The sequence below is a fragment of the Hemiscyllium ocellatum genome, chromosome 13, assembly GCF_020745735.1.
Source record: "Hemiscyllium ocellatum isolate sHemOce1 chromosome 13, sHemOce1.pat.X.cur, whole genome shotgun sequence".
Lineage (NCBI taxonomy): Eukaryota > Metazoa > Chordata > Chondrichthyes > Orectolobiformes > Hemiscylliidae > Hemiscyllium > Hemiscyllium ocellatum.
In genome coordinates, this window is record NC_083413.1 from 49,327,576 (window position 1) to 49,351,343 (window position 23,768).

At 39.6% G+C, this 23,768-nt stretch overlaps 1 protein-coding gene across 2 annotated transcripts in view; it reads left to right on the forward strand.

Moving 5' to 3' along the window:
- The first annotated feature begins 1,109 nt into the window (after positions 1–1,109).
- The window catches only part of kcnab1a (potassium voltage-gated channel subfamily A regulatory beta subunit 1a), a 311,661-nt gene continuing 289,002 nt past the window's right edge, over positions 1,110–23,768 (forward strand). For both annotated transcript variants that reach the window (XM_060834161.1, XM_060834163.1), the window contains exon 1: positions 1,110–1,363. In XM_060834161.1, the coding sequence (XP_060690144.1) occupies positions 1,110–1,363 (254 nt within the window). The remainder of the gene's footprint in view (positions 1,364–23,768) is intronic.

Below are 23,768 nucleotides of genomic sequence, written 5' to 3' on the forward strand. Positions count from 1 at the left end.
TATTTGTCCTCCAAATTGATTGTTGCACCAGCATTTTAAGTTATGAACAATGACAACAGGTCCCTTTGGACATCAACATTTCCAACTCTCTCATTATTGAAGAAATGTTCTGTATTTCTGTTTTACCTACCAAGGTAGCTAAACTAAGATTTATCTACATTAGTTCCATCTACCACATTCTTACTCACTTATTTGCCCTGTCTAAATCCTCTTAAAACATTTTTGCATCTTCTTCACAAGTTTCATTTCCACTAAGCTTTGGATCATCAGCAAACCAGTAAAAATTACATTTGGTCCACATTATTAGATTTGATTTGATTAACTGGGGTCCAAGCACTGATCCATTAACCATAACCTATATGAGAATGATCTGATAATGCTGACTCATTGTTTTCTTCTTTACACCCTCAAAAAAATCTTCACAGGTTTTTAAATTGTCTGCCAGAATGCAGACTCAAGTTATCAAGAGTCCCACTAGGCCTGAATTGAGTAGGAGAACTCATAGGCCAGTAGCCAGAAAAGTGCACACCCTGAAAAATCCAGCTACAGCTGGTTTGGAACAATTAAATTGCAGAGCAACATCCAAATCAGAACCAATCAAAATAAGCATCAGGTTAAATAGTCACCCAGTTCTAATAGAAGTTGATACTAACACAGCTGTATTAGTGATTATGGAACCAGTCTTTACCAAAATTTGCTCTGGACTCCAATCCTTAAGTTTACGTAAGACCTTGGCCAGGCTGAGAACCAATACTAGAACTGGTAGTTAACAATTATATCCCAAAATCTATTACAATGTTCAATCTTTGCAAAGAAAAATTCTAAAATGAAATATTTTGGTTGATTTTGTTAAAATAAAACATTATTTGCAAAACTAATGGCACAAATTCCAAATATGCTATACTTGCAAAAGTGCTGTTACAGATACCTCCGATGAAGGGAACAGTGTCTTCTTCTATTTGAGGCATGACTATCCACCTATCTTGTTACATTTGTGACACAGGTTAGGTTATAAGGGGAGAACTGAGTAGCCCAGTCACTTTAAACTATTTTACGACTATGCCATTTTACTAAATGGTGCTGTCTTCTCTAGGCTTAATTCAAGCAAAATGCTAGCAGCACGAACTGGATCTTCAGCAACCAAACTTGATGAAATCTCCAAATTAAGAAAATATTCTGTTAATTCCTTGAACAAGGAAAGGCAGAAGTTTTCTCAGGACAGTCGAAATAGTACAGCAATCCAAATGTGGCAGAGGTTTCAAAGATTGGCTATTGTACGTGCATCTGAAATGAATTGGTACCTGAAAGTATATGATTTATCATTAGAAGATACTGTGGCCTATCAGACTCGAATGATTTACAGGTGAGAGAAGTTTTCATTAAACAAATACACTCATAAAATGAGTGGCTTGTTAAAAGTAAGGGAAACCAGAACTGGTCTTGTCTAAAATTTTTAAATATAGGCAATGGAACAATTGTTACAACTTCGTTTTGGAAAATGAGGTCCATATACTTTTAATTTAATGCAGCAATTCTAATTATTTGTGCAGGAAAACCTTACTTGATGCTGACAATATGGTATTATAACTTGTTCATTAGGTTCCTTCTGTACAAAGATGAAATACCAGATTATAATATGTTAAGTTGTGAAAATATGCTGATGCAAGTTGAATCAATTGTTTAAAATATGAATGTTTCTCTAAAGTAACTGGTTGGACCGAAGGAGCCATTGTGAATTGGTGCTTTATTTTCTACCTAATCAGAAAAAGTTGATTAGATATGTTTAGTGCAATGATTTTCTGAAGAACTGAGAGATTACTATGAATTCTTTTGGTAAAGTGAATATTCCTGCTCCATAGACTCAACTTGCACTGCAGCTTTTGTTCGGTTGCTCATAAAGGCTGATAACTTTTAAAAGAATGATCACTGGAAATTCACAATGCAAATAATCAAACAAGATTTCATGTTTTAATATTTTTTCCATAACAAACTAAAATCAACATCAGTAGACAACAAATGTACCAACCTACAGAAAAGGTATCCCTTGTTAACTTATTAACAGTATTGAAAACCCCACAGCACATTTATATATCACACTGCACTCAGATTTAGAGTTGGATGTTTAGACTCCTCCAGGAGTTAGAATGGAAATGGGTGGAGGCAGAATTCCACTTTGTGCAGCTGATGTGTCAGTTCCTCAGATCTCTGCTACTCCTAGGTTTCTTTTTCTAGACAGTCTATTTGGGTGGCAAAGCAGTGGCTGCTAACTTACCCAGTTAATGGCAATTTAATGGCAATTGTCAGAAACCAATTAAGATCTTTTCACATAGACCGCAAAGGGGGGATAGTTTTGGTGTCAGGTGGTGACCACCCAGCATCAGAATAAATTCAGTGTTAACGCTCTATCCAATAACTTATAAACTTATGGAAAATCACAGGTGAGTGCCAGTAACTGATACTAACTGTAGCCAAGAAAATCCTGTTCCATGTTTATATGGTGACCAAATTTGGGAACTACAATTTGCAAGGTACAAACTACTTCAAACTATAGGTTGTAAGAAAAAAAATAAGCATAGTAATCCTGATAATCATTGATGGCAGAAGGAACCAAAAGAGAAAATGCTGGAAAATCTCAGCAGGTCTGGCAGCATTTGTAAGGAGAGAAAAGAGCTGACATGTCAAGACTAACTGGCCCTTTGTCAAAGCTAAAAAGAGGGAGAAATAGGGAGGTATTTATACGAGGCTGTGAGAAGGTGAAAGTGAGGACTGCAGATGCTGGGGATCAGAGCTGAAAGTGTTGTTGGAAAAGCACAGCAGGTCAGGCAGCATCCAAGGAGCAGGAGAATCGATGTGTCTGGCATGAGCCCTTCTTCTCACCTTGTGAGAAGGTGAGTCATGGCTCCAGAAGCAAAGATAGCAATAAAGAGGTGATAATGACAGTGCATTGAGAGATTATAGGGAGATTAGGAGCTGTGAATGACCAAGGCTGAAGCCAGTGTTTTGTGACAAAATATGTGGGGGATAGGTGAAGCAGGGGCAAAATGGAAAACAGGGGGCGAAGGGTAGCAATGGGGGAAGAGGAGAAGAAAAAGGTGATGTGTGGGGAGCGAGAGAATGAGACAATCAAGAAATAAGAGTTACAGAACAATGAAGAAAAAATTTAAAAAATAAATGAAATGAAATTATGGAGCAGAATGAAAACAGAGGCGTCAAGATGGGATAATCATCTGAAGTTGTTGAATTCCATGTTGAGACTGGCAAGCTGTAACATGCCTAGTCGAAGGTGAGATGCTGTTCCTCCTGTCTGCATTGAGCTTCACTGGAACATTGCAGCAGGCCAAGGACAGACATGTGGGCATGGGAGCAGGATTGTGTGTTGAAGTGGCAAGCCACGGGAAGGTCCAGGACCTAATTGCGTACAGACCGAAGATGCTTAGCAAAGCAATCACCCAGTTGGCATTTTGCCTCTCTGATATAGAGGAGACCACATTGGGAGCAACGAATGCATAGACGAAATTGAAAGAGGTACAAGTGAAACACTGCTTAATCTGAAACGAGTGTTTGGAGCCTTGGATGGTGAGCATGGAAAAGGTAAAGGGGCAGGTGCTGCACCTTCTGCGATTGCATGGGAAGGTGCCGGGTGTGATGGAGAAATGAACTAGGTTGTCCTGGAGGGAACGATCTCTGCGGAATGCAGACGGGGAGGGAAGGGAAGATGTGTTTAGTGGTGGCGTTGTGTTGGAGTTGGCGAAAATGGCAGAGGATTATTCTTTGCATGTGAAGGCTGGTGGAGTGAAAGGTGAGAACAAGAGGGACCCTATCTTTGTTCTGGGAGGGGGTGAGGGTCGTGATGCGGGAGATGGACCACATGCTGTCGAGAGCTCTGTCAACAACTGTGGGTGGGAAGCCATGGTGGGAGAAGGAGCACATATTAAGAGCACCACTTGTGGCCTCATTGGAACAAATGCGGCTGAGGCGAAGGAGCTAAGAGAAAGGGATCGAGTCCTTACAGGATGTAGGGTGAGAACAGCTGTAGTCCAGACGGCTGTGGGAGTCGGTGGGCTTGTAATGGATAGACATTTGTTGGAAATGGAGATAAAGGTCAAGGAAAGGAAGGCAAGTGTTGGAGATAGACCAGGTGAAGGTGATAGAGGGATGGAAACTGGAAGTGAAGTTTATGAATTTTTCCAGGTCAGGATGAGAGCATGAAGCCGTACTGAAATAGCAGAAGGACAATGGTAAGAAAGGACCTTGGCTCACCAGATGAAAAACTTGAATCCGAATGAATTGAAATTATGAATAGCAAGGGTCATAAAAAGCTGATGGAAGTAATTTATAGGATCCCTTGAGAATAGTTATGTTGTTGGACAGAGTATTAAGCAAGAAATGATTAAAGTTTGCAATAAAATAATACAGAAAGCATGAAGGGCTTTGGTTTTCTGATGCAGTCAACAAATTACATTGTTTGTAGAATATGGAAGCAACTAGGGATTTATTTGAAATCTAGAACTGTGTAATTGTTGGTTTATTAGAAATATCCTGGCAAAAGATTCTCTGTGGAAAAGATATGATAATTGAATTTCATATTAGGTTTGAGAGTTACTTGTTCAAAACAAGAATCTTAAATTTAAACAAAGCCAATTACCTCAGTATGATGCGAGAACTATCTAAACTGATGATAGATAAACCAGGAGAAAACATTTAAAGAAAAACTTAAAGAACTCAAAAATCTCTTCTAATTTTTAAAAAGCAGTGAGTAAAATCTGTCTGTGTCTTACTTGAGAAGTAAAGGATCACATTACATTAAAAATGGCTCATTAGTCATTAAAACTGAAGATTCAGGAGGCTTTATAAATCAGTAAAAGGAAAAGTATAGAATATAATAGGAAACTAGCAATGTGAAAATGGATTGCAATAATTTTTACAAGTACACAGAAAAGCAGGGGATTAATTTAAATAAAAGGTCCTTTAGAGGCAGTGGCAGGAGAAATTATTGTTCGGATTAAGAATATGACCGGTGTTGAAGAAATATTTTTCATCAGTACTCTCAATAAAAGACACAATTTGCATGTCAGAAATAGAGGTAATTCAGGAGCTAATAAGAAAAAGGAACTTCGTATATGATCACTAATCAAGGGACAAAAAGCAAAGCCTAAAGAAGGTTTTGTTCAACTTGGCAGGTTGGCATTCCTGATGAAGGGCTTTTGCCCGAAACGTCGATTTTACTGCCCCTCAAATGCTGCCTGAACTGCTGTGCTTTTCCAGCACCTTTAATCCAGAATCTGGTTTCCAGCATCTGCAGTCACTGTTTTTACCCAGTTGATTTTAACCTACTGCAATTCCTCTTGCAAGGATGCCTGCCTTGAAGTTTTCCTCTTCTCTCTACAAGAATCTCGGAGTCCCCCTCTCACTGCAACTCCCAGGTCGTTTCCTCTGCCCTGAAGCTCTTCAACCATGTCCTATGCTTTGTACATATTTGAGCAAGTTGGGCCAGTTTCTTCGTGGACTCAGTGGCATGCTTCATAAACATTACTCTAATTCCCAGGATCATCCCTAGTTTCAGATGGTTCAGGCCACTCATCCCCATAATATCGGCTATGAAGACTGGATACTTCACTTTCAACATAAGGAAAGGTTTATCATGAGGGGGTATGCTGGGGACAATCAGATGTTAAGGGCTCAATGGTATCCTGGAATAAAATTCCCGTCCCTCATCCCTATCACTGTCATCCCCATCTTCAAATAGGATCAGTATGCCAGACATAGGTTTGGGATTCCAAGTAAAATGTAATTTCTTTTTTACAGCGTTGTTGCTTTAACTTGTTTTAATATATTCCTCAACCTTAGTGGCCTTACACTGTTTCTCTTGTTCCCTTTGTTTTACATCTACCCATTCGCAGCTATGAACATCTCCCAGCTTTTGGGAGTTCCATCTGCTGTACATATCTCTATCTCCCTAACATGTGCATAATTCCTTCAAATGGCCACTAAGATATCTTTTCATTTACTATTGGCTTTATCCTTCCATTATTTAATTAATAATTAATCAATGCAGCCATGCTTCAAAGTAACCATGAGACAATGACACAGATCACTGATAATGTGTTAAGGTATAAAACCAATCAATCCTACTAATTCATTCTGATTTTGAGATTCAAGGCTCATAGAACATAGAAAAATACAGCGCAGTACAGGCCCTTCGGCGATCCAAGCCCACCTAACCTACACTAGCCCACTTTCCTCCATATGCCTATCCAATGCCCGTTTAAATGCCCATAAAGAGGGAGAGTCCACCACTGTTACTGGCAGGGCATTCCATGAACTCAGGACTCGCTGAGTAAAGAATCTACCCCTAACATCAGTCCTATACCTACCACCCCTTAATTTAAAGCTATGCCCCCTCGTAATATCTGACTCCATACGTGGAAAAAGGTTCTCATGGTCAACCCTATCTAAACCCCTAATAATCTTGTACACCTCTATCAAGTCACCCCTAAACCTTCTTTTCTCTAATGAAAACAGCCCCAAGTGCCTCAGCCTTTCCTTATACGATCTTCCTACCATACCAGGCAACATCCTGGTAAACCTCCTTTGCACCTGTTCCAGTGCCTCCACATCCTTCCTATAGTATGGCGACCAAAACTGCACACAATACTCCAGATGCGGCCGCACCAGTGTCTTATACAACTGCAACATGACCTCAGGACTCCGGAACTCGATTTCTCTACCAAAAGCCAGTACACCATATGCCTTCTTCACAGCACTATTTACCTGGGTGAATTTATTATTTTAAAAAAAAACTAATATAATAATTTAATAATTAATTCAGAGGTGGAAACTTAACAAGCGACTAAGATTTTAAAACATCATTTATTCAAAAATCAGTGATAAAGTGTAAAATATACAATGTTTCCAACCTTGAAAACCATTATAATAACCTCGTTCTAGTCCCTTAATTTAAATCCCAGATTAGGTTCCTTAAGTAGTTCTGACCAGTTATTGCTCATTTATAATTCTATAGATCGTGAATGACTGCAGCAGCATTAAAAGGTCTTGTCTGATCACATGTTAACAAAGTACTTTGCATAAGTAATGGCCGAAACCAAAGACACGGATATTAACAATAGGATATTAATTCTGTTACATGAGTTGTCACAACCTAATGTTGAACTGAAACTTCAATTGTGAGGGAGGGAAACTGATGTAGAGAAAAGCTGCAATTGGCAATCACCAATGAGATGCAGTAGTCTTAAAATGAAGTGGAAACAAATGGGCCTAAAACAAAAACTAAATCTGCTAGTATCATTTTCTGAAAAAAATGCTGTTGGCTTGGGATATTTTAAATCTATCTTTATACTTGCAATTTAAAAAAAAATAAACGAATTTCTATAAAGTTCATTTAGTTCCTTCACTCAATGAGCAAATGTTAAAGTCTGAGATGATTTTCCTCAATGGTAGGTTTAGATTATTACTTTTAAAAATTGAGTTGATACCTGCCGAGGCCAGGATTTACAGTGCTACTGCTTTTACTGCCTTTAGTCAAATCTTTGATTTACCCAATGAGGTAAAAGGGGTGAAATTGATCTTTGGCAGTAGCATAAAATAATGGGGGATTTGAGAGCAGGTAATGTCACCTTCCTCCATATTAAACTGATTTGAATTGAAGTAAGATTGGCTGGCTGTCATGTAAAATGTGACTATTGACAATAGAGCAGTCATGGTCTGTAAGAAGAATGGGTGGGTTAATATCTCATAACCTTTTTTAATAAAATTTTCACTCGCTCTCGCACTCATGAACATTTTTCCAACGTTCTTCCTATCTGTTTGCAGCTTTTGCTTATTCCTTGCTTGTAGGGGTAATGAGGCACTCCCATTCCTGAACAGTCAAAGCTGTGACAAATAGCTGCTTAACCAAATGGATCTCTCAGCCATTTCATTTGCAATTCTAGCAATATTTTTAAGACGAGTTGTTCATGCCTCCGCATTAGTCTGCGACCTAACTTCAGGAACCCCGTCACCGATAATAGCAGTGCCTTCAAATCTCCCATACTCAACAGTCCTGTGGTTTCATCTTCAAAGGCACTAATCCACTTCCCTGCACCCTCATGTATATTGGGCAGTGCATTTCTCAGCCCCTCCGGATCCTGGGATCCCCAAGGAACGTATTGTGACTGACCGCACCCACCCCCATTTATGAGCAACGGCATAATTCTTTTTGCATATGGGGATTCTTTTTCTCCCTGCTATCATCCTCATCCAGGGAGTTCCCTTTGGGCCCTCCTCTGATCATGCTGTTTGGAAACCTTTGACCCCCTTCAAAAGGTCGTGTTCCCTCTGACCCCGATCAATACCAAATTCTCCCTCTGTGTTTTGGATTTTTCCACTACGTCCGTAACAATTCTCTCTCATGTTGCCTTTCCTTGATCATTTCCTTCACTTCCTCCCTTCTCTGGTTCAGTTTAGCTTTATCATCCTTGTCCTCAACCCAATCTATCTCCTCCTATTTCCATCATTCCCTTAATCAAAGGACATTGCTTTGTGTTTTCTTTGTTCGAGTAAGGCAGCGGTTCCTCTAGCTCCTGCAAATCAGGATACAAAGGAGTGTTATCTGCCTGACCTTCAGTTTCAGACTGCTTTTGTTGTTCTTTGGTAGCTTGCCTGGTAACTACAGGGTGCCTGGTAACTACAGGGTGCCTGGTGTGCTGTTATCCGTTTCTCTCACTCTTACCTGAAAAGTTTTAAAATTTCTGTCTCCTGTTCCATTTTCTGATTCCTCTTATTAGAATCATCTTTTGGTTTGTGGTTTTTAATTAATCCTTCCATTTCATCAGATATGCCTGATTTTGGCCACTTAGTTACTTAGTTCTTTCTTGTCATTTCTCTGAGATCCTCACTATGTCACATTTTGAAATAGGGAATTTTTTACCCAATATTTCAACTGCTTTCCTTTGTTCATCCTGACCTATATTTCAGTTCAGTTAATCTATTGCCTCTGTTCTCACGGTTCGCTCCCTTTTGCCTTACATGTCCAGTAGCACCTCATCAATTATTATGAGTATTCCCTAACTCTACAGTTTGTAATCATCTCTTATCAATCTATTAGTTCCTAAACATTCTTGATTTCAACTAATTAATAAAGATAATCTATTTGTGGTATGAGGCAGGAACTTTCAAAAGCTGATTGGGAGCAGACGTTTGCAGTTAAAGGGACGGCTGGAAAATAGGAAGCCTTCAGAAATGAGAACAAGAATCCAGTGAAAGTGTCACCCTGTTATGATGAAAGGAAAGGCTGGTAGGTATAGGGAATGCTGGATGACTAAAAAAATTGAGGGTTTAGTTAAGAAAAAGAAGGAAGCATATGTCAGGTACAGACAGGATGGATCAAGTGAATCTTTAGAAAAGTATAAAGGCAGTAGGAGTATACTTAAGAGGGAAATCAGGAGGGCAAAAAGCGGACATGAGAGTTTTGGCAAATACAGTTAAGGAGGATCCAAAGGGTTTTTACAAATACATTAAGGACAAAAAGGTAACTAGGGAGAGAATTGGGCTCCTCAAAGATTAGCAAGGTGACCTTTGTGTGGAGCCACAGGAGATGGGGGAGATACTAAATGCGTATTTTGCATTAGTGTTTACTGTGGAAAAGGACATGGAAGATATAGAATGTAGGGAAATAGATGGTGACATCTTGGAAAATGTCTATTACAGAGGAGAAAGTGCTGGATGTCTTGAAACGCATAAGTAGGTAAATCCCAGGATCTGATCAGGTGTGGGAAGCTAGGGAAGTGATTGCTGGGCCTGATACTGAAATATTTGTATCCTCAATAGTCACATGTCAGGTGCCGGAAGACTGGAGGTTGGCTAACGTGGTGGCACTGTTTAAGAAGGGTGATGAGGACAAGCCAGAGAACTATAGACCATGAGCCTGATGTCAGTGGTGGGCAAGTTGTTGAAGGGAATCCTGAGGGACAGGATGCACATGTATTTGGAAAGGCAAGGACTGATTAGGGATGGTCAACATGGCTTTATGCGTGGTAAATCATGTCTCACAAACTTGATCGAGTTTTCTGAAGAAGTAACAAAGAGGATTGACGAGGGCAAAGTGGTAGATGTGATCTATATGGACTTCAGTAAGGTGTTTGACAAAGTTCCCCATGGGAGACTGGTTAGCAAGATTAGACCTCATGGAATAGAAGGAGAACTAGCCATTTGCTTACAGAACTGGCTCAAAGGTAGAAGACAAGGTGGTGGTGGAGGGTTGATTTTCAGACAGGAGGCCTGTGACCACTATTCATCATTTATCTAAATGGTTTAGATGTGAGCATAAGAGATATAATTAATAAGTTTGCAGATGACATCAAAATTGGAAGTATAGTGTACAGCGAAGAACGTTACCTCCGATTACAACAGGATCTTGATCAGATGGGCCAATAGGCTGAGACGTGGCAGATGGAGTTTAATTTGGATAAATGCGAGGTTCTGCATTTTAGGAAAGCTAACCTTAGCAGGACTTATAAACTTAATGGTAAGGTCCTAGGGAATGTTGCTGAACCAAGAGATCTTGGAGTGCAGGTTCATAGCTCCTTGAAAGTGGAGTTGCAGGTAGATTGGATAGTGAAGAAGGTGATTGGTATGCTTTCCTTTATTGGTCAGAGTATTGAGTACAGGAGTTGAGAGGTCATGTTGCGGCTGTACAGGATATTGGAATATTGCATGAAATTCTATTGGAAAGATGATGTGAAACTTGAAAGGGTTCAGAAAAGAGTTGCACGATGTTGCCAGGGTTGGAGGATTTGAGCTGGGGTAGGGCTGAATAGGCTGGGGCTGTTTTCCCTGGAGTATCGGAGGCTGAGGTGTGACCTTAGAGGTTTATAAAACCATGAGGGGCATGGGTAGGATAAATAGACAGTCTTTTCGCTGGGGTAGGGCAATCCAGAACTAGAGGGCATAGATTTAGGGTGAGAGGGGAAAGATCTAAAAGAGACCTCAGGGGCAACTTTTTCACGCAGAGGATGGTATGTGTATGGAATGAGGTGCCAGTAGAAGTGGTGGAGGCTGGTACAATTGCAACATTTAAGAGGCATTTGGATGGGTATATGAATAGGAAGGGTTTGGAGGGATATGGGCCGGGTACTGGCAGGTGGGACTAGATTGGTTGGGATATCTGGTTGGCATGGACAAGTTGGACCGAAGGGTCTGTTTCTGTGCTATACATCTCTATGACTGTTCTAGGGTGGTATCTGCAGAACTTACTAATCACTGGTTCCTTAAAAACCCTTAAAAGAAATTCTCTTAAATTCCCAAAGCACAAATTAATGTTAAAACTCTCCCGGATCTCAAGCTCCGGGGAACAAGACACAAACATGCAATCACCAAGAAGAAAATGTGCATTCCAACCAGATCACAAAGGGTTAATCTCTCATTCTCTCTACTCTCAGTCTTAGCTCTCAACACATGAATATTTCTGCAAGCAGCAGGGAACTCCGCGCTCGCTCTCACTCCAGAACCTTGCCTGTGCAGGCCCTCACTGCTGGTGAGGCACAAGGACTCACTAACACCACGTGGAATTTTTGACCAGACAATTTCTACTGTCTCTTTTTTTGTTAAGATTAGATTGCTTAGTGTGGAAACAGTCCCTTTGGCCCAACAAGTCCACACCGACCCGCCGAAGCGCAACCCACCCAGACCCATTCCCCTACATTTACCCCTTTACCTAACACTACGGGCAATGTAGCATGGCCAATTCGCCTAACCTGCACATCTTTGGATTGTGGGAGGAAACCCACACAGACACTGGGAGAATGTGAAACTCCACACAGTCAGTCGCCTGAGGCAGGATTTGTACCCAGGTCTCTGGTGCTGTGAGGCAGCAGTGCTAACCACTGTGCCATCCACACTACTCTCACTCATTGCACTGGGCAGTGACCTTGACCAATTCTCTCGGTCTCTTAAGATCTCAATTTATTATAGACTCTTTTTTGATTCTTTGGACCAGAGAGAACTTCCAGCAGCTTTTCTGCACTTCTGCATCCCCGAGGACCTCCTTTACTCAACAGAATTCAATCCAAATTGTAAACAAAACGTTTATTTCTTTTTGTGGGTGGCCAGTCCTTATTCTGTCAGGCTCAGGGGTGTCCCTGATGGACCAGGAAGCTCCCTCAGGCTGCCGCCTGCTTTATGTAGGTCTCTTTCCCAACACACTCAACGCCAAATTCTGTTGTGGTAGCACCTTTTTGGGAATGACCAGGCGATGCAGCAAATTCCTCAAGGTGATAAGCCCTTATGTGAAAACAAGAGCTGTGGCCATCAGAGCAGCCAACCCTGAAAGCCCACAAACAGTAAGAGTACTCTAATGTTAACTTTAACAATTAGCCTGAGAATGTTACTTTTTTTTTAAAAAAAGGTTTTGTGATTTACATATGAAAGATGTGAAACTGACATGGTCATTCTAACAGATGATTGTTTGTTAAACCTATCAAGGTATTTTTCAATGTATAATTTCAACTACATCACACTGTAAAATTTTGCTTATAAACTGTCTTAAAATTGTGTACTCCACAACCAACTGATGAAGGAGCAGTGCTCTGAAAGCTAGTGCTTCCATTTAAACCTGTTGGACTAAACCTGGTGCTGTGATTTTTAACTTTGTACATCCCAGTCCAACACTGGCATCTCCAAATCAAGACACTGCCACAATTGTCTCTTGGATTGCTGCAGACCATCATGTTGTGCAATGGTCATCTTTCTTCACCTTTTGTCACCTGACAGGTCGCAATCAGGCAAGACTGACTCGAGCACGCAACCCAAACCTTACACTTGTGCAATATCCCAACATGCATTACTTTGTAATTATATATTCATATTTACTATAAAATCAGCATGAATCATAGCAAACTTCATTCCAAATTGTATGGTGTGTGCTCATACACTCCACAGACTTCAGCAGGTTAAGAAGCCAGCTCACCACCACTTTTCAAAGGCAGTTAGGACTGGGCAATCAATCCTGGCCAGGCTAGTGATGCTTGCATCCTGTGGTTGAGTTTTAAAAATAAAAGGAGTAATCAAATGATACTGTTGTCTGCTAAGGAGTTAGTGAAACATCACACAATTTCAAAGAGTTATGGAAAGCCGTTGACAGTTATTTCATCCACAGAACCAATAATTCTGAAAAGGGCAATATTCAACACAAGACTGTAACATTTAGGAAATCAATAGATGGTTTCATTAATGTTCAATAGGGGATGGAAGAGTGATGCAACTATGGGGACAAAGTCAGATTCATTTCTGACCAAGTTACTGTAGGCATTGCAGAGGAGTCTGTTTGATACATTATGGTCCAAAGAAGACCTAACTCTAAAGAAAAGCATTCAATATCGAATGAAGCAGAGCTCTGGAAACAAAACTGGTCTATCCTTAGAGTAAATATAACTTGGCACAGAATATCTATGGAATCTATTTATTTCTTTTAGGTGCCAACTACAAAAGACAGACTGGATAAGCCATTGCCTTGGGTAGATTAGAGATGAGACTCTAAAAGTCCTCCCAATGCTGTGGAAACCTCCCATGTATGAATACTTCCTAGCTTTAGAAACTGAATACTATTATTGTGAAACAGTAGATCAATTTCAAATAATGTATCAAAGTAGCATCTAGACAGAGAAAAGTAAACGACTGAAAAGCGATCAAGATATAGAGATAAAGTAGATTTCTAGTAGAAGACAAACCTAAAGTTTTCCGACGGGAAATTAACAACCAAGTTGAAGAATTTTGACATCTGTGTTTGACTCAATGAGCATCTCATGAATTTCAAATTTAAAGTGTTACGGTATTATCGGATAGTGAATTCAGATTGTCAAAACATTTACTTTTGACAAAGGTTCATGTACATGGTCCAAGGGGCATTGCACTTTGTGTTCAAGTTATGTTAGAAGCAAATCTCCAATATGCCAAAATATTAGTAAACCTCTATGTTGCATTGTCCCAATCTCATTCAAAATATGGTAGAGATTACCACAGAAACAGAAACCATGATGTTCTTTTGAAAACAAATTCCCCAAGTTTTTTAAAGTAAGGTTGAAAAATCAAATACAGCACTATATTGAAGAAAGATTCCAAACTACTACAGCCAGGAAAATACTGCATCCCTCAACAAAACAATCTCAGAATCAAGAAATGACAAGAATAGGAAACCTTTTTCCCCCCCTCACGAAGCAAGTTGAATGATGTTAGAGCCTGATAATCGAGTCAAAAGGTGCAATTTGCATTTTTGTCGACATCACACAATTCAACAAGGAGGTATCAAGAAAAAAAATTACCCTCTTTTCAAACTTGAAATTCCAGCTAAAATATCGAACAGCACAATTTTTAAAATATCGGTCACATCCCAGAGGTAATGATAAATCAGAAAATGGAAAGTAGTGAGGAACTGAGAAAAATCACAATCAGTAGAAAAATGGTACTGTGAAAATTGTTGGAGCTGCAGGCTAACAATGCTTGGATCCTGATGGACTTCAACTGACGGAATGGAATGAAGAGCTCGTGTGATAGTTGATGCATTGGTTTTGCCTTTCTCACATTCCCTTTATTCTGGAAAAGTTCCATTAAATTGAAAAGTGGTAATATTAAATATCAAAGATATTTATTTACTCAAAAAGAGAGGGAAGCAAGCAAGAAAAGAAAAGTCACTTAGCTTAATACTTACCATATTGAAAATTTTAGTAACTATTATTAATAAATTATAGGAGAGCACTTATTTCAATTCAAGGTAATCAGGCAGAATCGACATAATTTTGTGGAAGGAGAAATCATGTTTAATCTATCAGAGTTATTTGAGCAAGTAACATGAGGGTGTATGTATTCTCTTGTTGTTCCCTTGGTGGCCAATACACCGGTGAAGTGAAGTGACAGCACGAAGAGCTCCAAGAGTGTCTTAAAGCATTTAATAATTCCTCCATTCTAGACTTCCTGCTCCTCAGTGAAATCTGGGTTGCAATACGGCTTGAAGCACCCTTTCCCCAGCACCGATAGCAGGTTCCTACTCCTTTTTGCTCAGGTATTTTTTTAAAAAAAAACTCCGCAGCTTTTACAGTTTTGCCACTGAAGGAGGAAAAAATCCAATTGTCTTGTGTCTCCTTTCATTTCCTCAACAGCAGGGAATGGAAAATACACGGCCATTTGACTCAACAGTAATTCAAAGTTACAGATTTGTTGATTTTTTTTAAAAAGCTTTTATTTCTTCCCTCCCTGTTTCTTTCAGTAGCTGGCTCTTACATAGTTCCGAAAATACTCCACTTTCTCAACAGCGCCACCCCGACAGCATTTTTCAAGTGACTGCCCCATATTGCATACAAAGGTACTTCCCAAAGGAAAAACCAGGAAAACCTACAAATGACCTAAATGATGCCACATGTGTTGTATATCTCAGAACAATGTTCCAGTGCACCCAATATATTTATTTCCAGGTATTGCATCTTTTTAAAATAGCTTATTCCATCTGGGTTGCAGCCCAGGCAGAGATTACATAACTATAGCAATCCAGCCATATCTTAAACACTATTCTACTTCTCAAACAAGAATCTACTTAGTTGCAGACTCCCTGGGGTCATTCAATTCAGTTATGTTAACAGATTTAGCTCCATTTGCCTAAGAATGTCTGAAGAGTTGACTTAGAATCATTAAGAAGGCAGAGGTGGAGTCATACCATCTCTTGCAAACTGATGTGCAAGTTAGATGTTATGGCTGGAATGTAAGTGCCAGCAACAGTTCGGGTTACCACTGCTCTGAGTGTTTCTGCCTCCGCTTTCTTTCAAACTATGAAAGAAAACATTTATAATATCTGTCCATGTGGTGCAGGGAATAAACTTAAGCCTCAGATGCTTATCGCTCAAACATTATCCTCATGGTGTAAAATTTAGCAGGATGAATTCACATCTTTTCATATTGCAAGATTCCCCAAACTCTAAAGGGTTACTGCTGGAAGATACATAGCCACCTGGGCCCAGTTTAAATGAAAATTGGGCCAGTTCTATGCTAGGATGGTGATTTTAAGTACGAGCTTAGTGCCTCTTTGGCTCTCAGCAGAATTTTATAACATTAAATTCAAAGACAACTGTTATAGTTCTGAATGAATCTGAGCAATTTCACCTCATTGTTCTTTGCTAGATTGAAGTATTAGAAGTAAAGTGCATTGAGATTTCAATTGAGGACAATTTCACAATTAAATTCAATGCATGCTGCAATTTCAATTTCATAGTTATATCACTCTCTCTGGCATATTTCTGAAATTGAACCAAACTGAGGATTACATCAACAATAAATTCTGTTGGTTGTGAATCCTATCAGATCTATTGGATTGGTTGGAGAGACAGTTAGAGGCAATGAGGAATTTACAAGAGCAAGGGGATGTGATGGATGGCAGTTATAGGAAGGGGGAAAAGTTGCATGGTTAGTCGTAGTTAGAGGCATGATAAGGAACATGGGACAGGGATATCTTAGCAATTACAAAAACATGGCTCAGGGATGGACAGGACTGGCAGCTTAATGTTACAGGATGCAAGTGCTACAGGAAGGACAGAAAGGGAGGCAAGAGAGGAGGGGGAGTGGCATTTTTGATAAGGGTTAGCACTACAGCTGTACAGAGGGAGGATATTCCTGGAAGTACATCCAGGGAAGTTAGTTGTGTGGAATTGAGAAATATGAAAGTGATGACCACCTTATTGGGATTGTATTAAGACCCCCTATTAGTCGGAAGGAAATAGAGTGGTTATGGTAGGGGATTTTAACTTTCCAAATATAGACTGGTTTCCGTAGTGTTAAGGGTTTAGACGGAGAGGAATTTGTTAAATGTGTACAAGAAAATTTTATGATTCAGCATGTGGATGTAGCTACTAGAGAAGGTGCAAAACTTTACGAACTCTTGGGAAATAAAGCAGGGCAGGTGGCTGAGGTGTCAGTGGAGGTGGGGGGCACTTTGGGGCCAGTGGCTATAATTCTATTAGCTTTAAAGGATAGACCAGATCTAAAAGTTGAAGTACTAAATTGGAGAAAGGCCAATTTTGACAGTATTAGGCAAGAACTTTCAAAAGCTGACTGGGGTCAGATGTTTGCAGGTAAAGGGATGGCTGGAAAATGGGAAGCCTTCAGACACGAGATAACTGGAATCCAGAGAGAGTGTATTCCTGTTAGTGTGAAAGGAAAAAACTGGTAGATATAGGGAATGTTGAATGACTAGAGAAATTAAGGGTTCAGTTCAGATAAAGAAGGAAGCATATGTCAGGTACAGACAGGACCAGTCAAGTGAATCCTTAGAGTATAAAGGCAGTAGGAGTATGCTTAAGAGGGAAATCAGGAGGGCAAAAAGGGGACATGAGATAGCTTTGGCAAATAGGGTTGAAGAGAATTCAAAGGGTTTTTACAAATACATTAAGGACAAAAGGTTAACTATGGAGAGAATAGGGCCCCTCAAAGATCAGTAAGGTGGTCTTTGTCTGGAGCCGCAGGAAATGGGGGGGGTGGGGGGAGATACTAAATGAGTATTTTGCATCAGTATTTACTGTGAAAAAGGACATGGAAGATATAGAACATAAGGGAATAGATGGTGACACCTTGAAAAATGTCCATATTAGAAAGGAGGAAGTGCTGGATGTCTTGAAACAGGTAAAGGTGGATAAATCCCCAGGAGCTGATCAGGTGTACCCAAGAATTCTGTGGGAAACTAGGGAAGTGATTGCTGGGCCTATTACTGAGATATTTGTATCATTGATAGTCACAGGTGAGGTGCCAGAAGACTGGAGGTTGGCTGCCATGGTGGCACTGTTTAAGAAGGGTAGTAAGGCCAAGCCAGGAACTATAGACCATGAGCCTGATGTCAGTGGTGGGCAAGTTGTTGAAGAGAATCCTGAGGGACAGGATGTACATGCATTTGGAAAGGCAAGGACTGATTAGCGACAGTCAATATAACTCTGTGTGTGGGAAATCATGTCTCAAAAACTTGATTGAGTTTTTTGAAGAAAAATGAAGATGATTGATGAGGGCAGGGTAGTAGATGTGATTTTTATGGACTTCAGTAAGGCGTTCGACAGGGTTCCCCATGGGAGACTGGTTAGCAAAGTTAAATCTCATGGAATACAGGGAGAACTAGCCATTTGGATACAGAACTGGCTCAAAGGTAGAAGGCAGAGGGTGGTGGTGGAGGGTTGTTTTTCAGACTGGAGGCCTGTGACCAGTAGTACCACAAGGATTGATGCTCGGTCCACTACTTTTCATCATTTTATAGAAATGATTTGGATGTGAGAATAGGAGATACAGTTAGTAAGTTTGCAGATGACACCAAAATTTGGAGGCGCAGTGGACAGCGAAGAGGGTTACCTCCGATTACATCAGGATCTTGATCAGATAGGCCAATAGGCTGAGAAGTGGCAGATGGAGTTTAATTTAGATAAATGTGAGGTGCTGCATTGTAGGAAAGCAAATCTCAGTAGGACTTTTACACTTAATGGTAAGGTCCTAGGGAGTGTTGCTGAACAAAAAGACCTTGGAGTGCAGGTTCATAGTTCCTTGAAAGTGGAGTCTCGGGTAGAAAGGATAGTGAACAAGACATTTGGTATGCTTTCTTTATTGGTCAGAGTATTGAATACAGGAGTTGGGAGTAATGTTTTGGCTGTACAGGGCATTGGTTGGGGCTACTGTTGGAACATTGCGTGTAATTCTGGTCTTTTTCTTATCGGAAACATGTTGTGAAACTTGAAAGGGTTCAGAAAAGATTTACAAGGATGTTGCCAGGGTTGGAGAATTTGAGCTGGAGGGAGAGACTGGACAGGCTAGGGCTGTTTAAGGTGAGAGGGGAAAGATATAAAGGAGACCTAAGGGGCAACTTTTTCATGCAGAGAGTGATACATGTATGGAATGAGCTGCCAGCGGAAGTGGTAGAAGCTAGTACAATTGCAACAGTTAAAAGGCATCTGGATGGGTTTATGAACACGAAGGGTTTGGAGGGACATGGGCCGGGTGCTGGCAGGTGGGACTAAGTTGGGTTGGGATACCTGGTTGGCATGGTCAAGTTGGACTGAAGGGTCTGTTTCCACGCTGTGCATCTTTATGGCTCTATGCTTCAGCTGATCTTCTGCCGGAATCCTCACCATTGCTTTGTGCCTCTAGACCTAACCATTTCAACATATCCGTGGTCAGCCTTCAATTTCACCCTCTGCAAACTGAAGTTTATTCAAAATTCTGCTGGCCACATCCTTATTTGCACCAAGTGCTTTTCATGCATCACCCTCCATTCACTGACCTATGATGTCCCCAGGTTATGGAACCTTGCCAATAAGGTTCTTATCCTTGTCTTCAAGTCTCTTCATGGTTTCACTGTTCATTATCATTATATTGTCCTCCACCTTCTGAATCATAGAAACAGAATCCCTACAGCGTGGAAACAGACCATTCAGCCCATAGAATTCATACTGACCCTCTGAAGAGCATCCCACCCAATCCCTGTATTTCCCATAGTTAATCACCTGGCCCGTGCATCCCCTTGACACTATGGGCAATTTAGCATGGCTAATTCATCTGACCTGCACATCTTCGGATGATGGGAGGAAACCGGAGTACCTGGGGAAATCCACACAAAGACAGGGAGAATGTGCAAACCCCACAAAGACAGACCCCCGAGGCTGGAATTGAACCTGGGTCCCTGGCACTGTGAGACGGTAGTGCTAACCACTGAGCCACCATGCTGCCCCACTGTGCCCCTGTTCTGAGATACCCACAATTCTCTAATTCTAATATCTTGAGTGTCCTAAGTTTAGTTATTCCACTAGTGGCAGTGCCCTCCGTTGCCGATGCACTAAGGTCTGAAATTCTCTCCCTATACGTCATCTCCTTTCGACCAAACCTTCCACCCTAATACTTACAAGATACACCTCAAAACCAAACCGGCCATGCTGTTTACCATTTGCCTTAATTAATACATCTTTGTGACTCCGTATCTGAATTTGTCTTACAATACTCTTGTTCAGTGCCTTCAGACATTTTATTTTGTAGATTTCACACTGTAGAAGACAAGGCACTGTTGTCTCTCGAAGTTGTGACACTTTTCCAATGTTCATGAACAGAAAGAGGGATTCAGTCTGCAATACTTTTGCCATCAACTCAGAGTATGATGTAAATTTTAAATTTATGCAAATATCTGCACTTCCTATAATTACTAACTGTACCATAATGAATTTTTAAAATGTATTTGGGATGATTTGATTGCCTATATTCCCAAACAAGAGTTAGAGAAAGATCCTGATTGATTGATTAACTTAATTATAGCAGAGGCCTTAAGAACTGTTCCAGCGAACAGGAATGCTTCCCACCAAGCTGTAAGATTTTCAACAAGATATTTCTTAAAAACTATTTGATTTTATTCCTGTTTCTTAATCTTCAAACAGCACTAAAACATTTCCACCTACACCTGAATGTCCCACTGACTTGGTACTTTCCAAGTTGATTCCATAATACATATATTAGAATTCTCTTTAACCTGATTGGATACTCAACAATTGTCAAATACACTAAGACATTAGAACTATTGTTGTAAAGTATCAAATCCTAAACTAGAAAAAAGTTGAAAAAGTCGAATTTAATTAAAGAATAGCTGTTGTGTGATAATACTACATACAAAGCCAATTTAATTGTTATTTTATTTGTTCCTTAGTACAAACAATTACTATTTTAATATTTAATAATTTCATTTTTTGATCATTTGGCATTCTGATTTAGACACACTTAAAATGTAGATAAAATGTTGATTTTTAAAATTTTTTTGCAATCTGTTGAGAAATTCCATAAAATTATTTGTTCAAAGAATGTCCATAAAATAATTCAAGAAAACAATAAGAATATTATTGGCCATGGGGAGCTAGTAGGAGACTGGGATTGCTGATATGGAGAAAAGCAACATTGATGTGCTATGTGGCATGAGTGGGTGTTGTATTACTTTATGATTCTGTTTGTTGGGCTCTTCAGCAATAAGAACAGAAAATTCTGTCAATTTACATAACGTCCATCAGCATCTGGATAACATTGTGGGTATGAACTTGTTTTTTGCAGAACTGATTAGTAACGTATTTAAGTATTTCAGTCTCTCCATGGCCTTACCCATTCCTCTCTGTGTAATCTCTATCCCCACAACCCTCTGAGATAGAAACATACATAGAAGCATAAACATCTCTCTTCAACAAGCATCACATTTTTAGTGACACCAATGACCACTTTGTGGACATCACAGACAAGTGTTATCTCATCTGCTCTTATCTGATAGACAGTCTTTGATTTGATACGGTAATAAATTTCTCTTTCCAACAAGTGCTTTATGAAGCGCTTCTAGAAGTCTTACTTCTATTCCAATTAATTAATTGAGTGCTTAAACTCAGGACCTGACTACTTTATACCAGCTAGTTCAGTGTCCCAACTTAATCATTGGTTTAATCTATGTCCACTTTGTTGCAATTTCATCTTTCAATTAGTCTGGATTTCAGATGGGGCGCATATTTAATGTTACTCGACAGGCATGAATTCTGATGTAATGTTGAGCAATTTGTGGAACTCATGCTGGATATTTAATTTTTTCATGCAAATATAGTGTCCCTATTTCTAATCTAACAAATTAATATGGAAGACAAAATACTTGAAAAGAAATGAATTTAATCAGAGGCAAATGTCATTAGTCTTTATTCACAATATCTGTCCATATTCATGAAGAAGAACAATTTTACAGTTCTTGTGTAACGTGGGCAAAGCACCTATAAATCATTTTTATGAAGGACTATTTTTAAATGTACTTATCTGAAATTAAGCACTGTTACAAAACAACATTGGTGTGAAGTGCTTTTTATTAATTCAGTGTGGAAACCAAATTAATTTTTCACAAAGGAAAACAGGTGAACTCATTAAATCCTCAAGTTGTCTTGCATAATGAAGTACTTTACCTGGTTTTTTCCATATGCCCTTTTTTTTAACAGCATCAGTGCAAAAGCAAAGTATTTCAAGTGAACTTTTAATTGCTTTACTCAATGATAATAAATGCAAAACAAAAAAAAACTTAACCAGTTAAATGAACAAATTAATCGAACAAACTCATTAAAATGATTGATTCTCTGGGTACCTTCTCATAGAACATAGAACATAGAACATAGAAGGATACAGCGCAGTACAGGCCCTTCGGCCCTCGATGTTGCGCCGACCGAATCCTACCTAACCTATACTAGCCCAATAACTTCCAAATGCCTATCCAATGCCCGCTTAAATGACCATAAAGAAGGAGAGTTCACCACTGATACGGGCAGGGCATTCCATGAACTCACAACCCGCTGTGTGAAGAATCTACCCCTAACATCTGTCCTATACCTACCACCCCTTAATTTAAAGCTATGTCCCCTAGTAACACCTGACTCCATTAGCGGTAAAAGGTTCTTAGTATCTACCCTATCTAAACCCCTAATCATCTTATACACTTCTATCAGATCTCCCCTAAACCTTCTCTTCTCCAATGAGAACAGCCCCAAGTGCCTCAGCCTTTCCTCATAAGATTTTCCTACCATTCCAGGCAACATCCTGGTAAACCTCCTCTGCACTCGTTCTAAAGCTTCCACATCCTTCCTATAGTATGGCGACCAAAACTGCACACAATACTCCAGATGAGGCCGCACCAGAGTCTTATACAACTTCTCAGTGATCCTGTTCTACTAACAGGAAACATAACCTAATCAAAGGATTAAGTTATATCTTATATTATGATTAGAACACAGAATACAATGAAGGGGTACATGTGTCTACATTAGATATTGGTATAAATTGTACATAATCTTAAATTGATTATAGTGATTAATATTCTCATTGTCCAGTAGCAGAATATTTTCTAGCCATTGCATGATTAGTTCCTTCCATAGTTGTGCTTCTTTTATCAACCTCATTAAAATGAGGTTCTGCTCCAAATAGAATGTTGTTATTCAAAATGGTATTATATTGCTGAGAAAATATTTATGGATGGACCAAAATGTTGATTTCATTGTCCAGACCATAAAAACACACACACGATTTTTAACTCTTCAAATTTTACAAACATGTACCATTTTGCTAAAGTTTGTGTTGCCTCAGCCTTTGTTTAAAGCATGGGAAATACATTTCTACATCTAAAATGTTTTTTAAAATCAATTTAACATCATATTCTTGTCATTGGAGACTTTTTACATTGACTTAGTCAAGAGGTCTGCTTCCACCATATCACAGTGCTTACATGTGGATTCACATTGATGTTTCAAACACAACCACAATAGTATTGTTCCTGGGAATTAAACTAAATGTGTTTACTGTGAAAATAATGCTTTATATGGACTTTGTACTTGTAATATGACAAATTAGAGTAAACTTTATGTGAGACTGAGAAGCTATTTCAAGGAGATCGTCAACTCCTGGTCAAAATGGCTGCAGAATCAACCCAGCCATTTCAGAAGTTGAGATCAAGAGGCCAGAGTCACAGTAAAATGCTGGCCTAAACTGAATATAGTCAGTGATGGTGTTAGGTGGGTAGTCTGTTCCAGCTCACAAATTTTGGAAGGTTAGGAATTGTTATAGCTCCCACATTGATTCAGGCAACATTTGGATTTGGAAAAGGAGGTGTTGCCATAAGGTGTCCAGTATTGGGACACAGAATTTTAGTGGTGCGAGAAGGAGGACTATTTCTATTCCCTGCACCAGAAAAAAATTTCCAAAATATTTTTCAGGCTTTATGT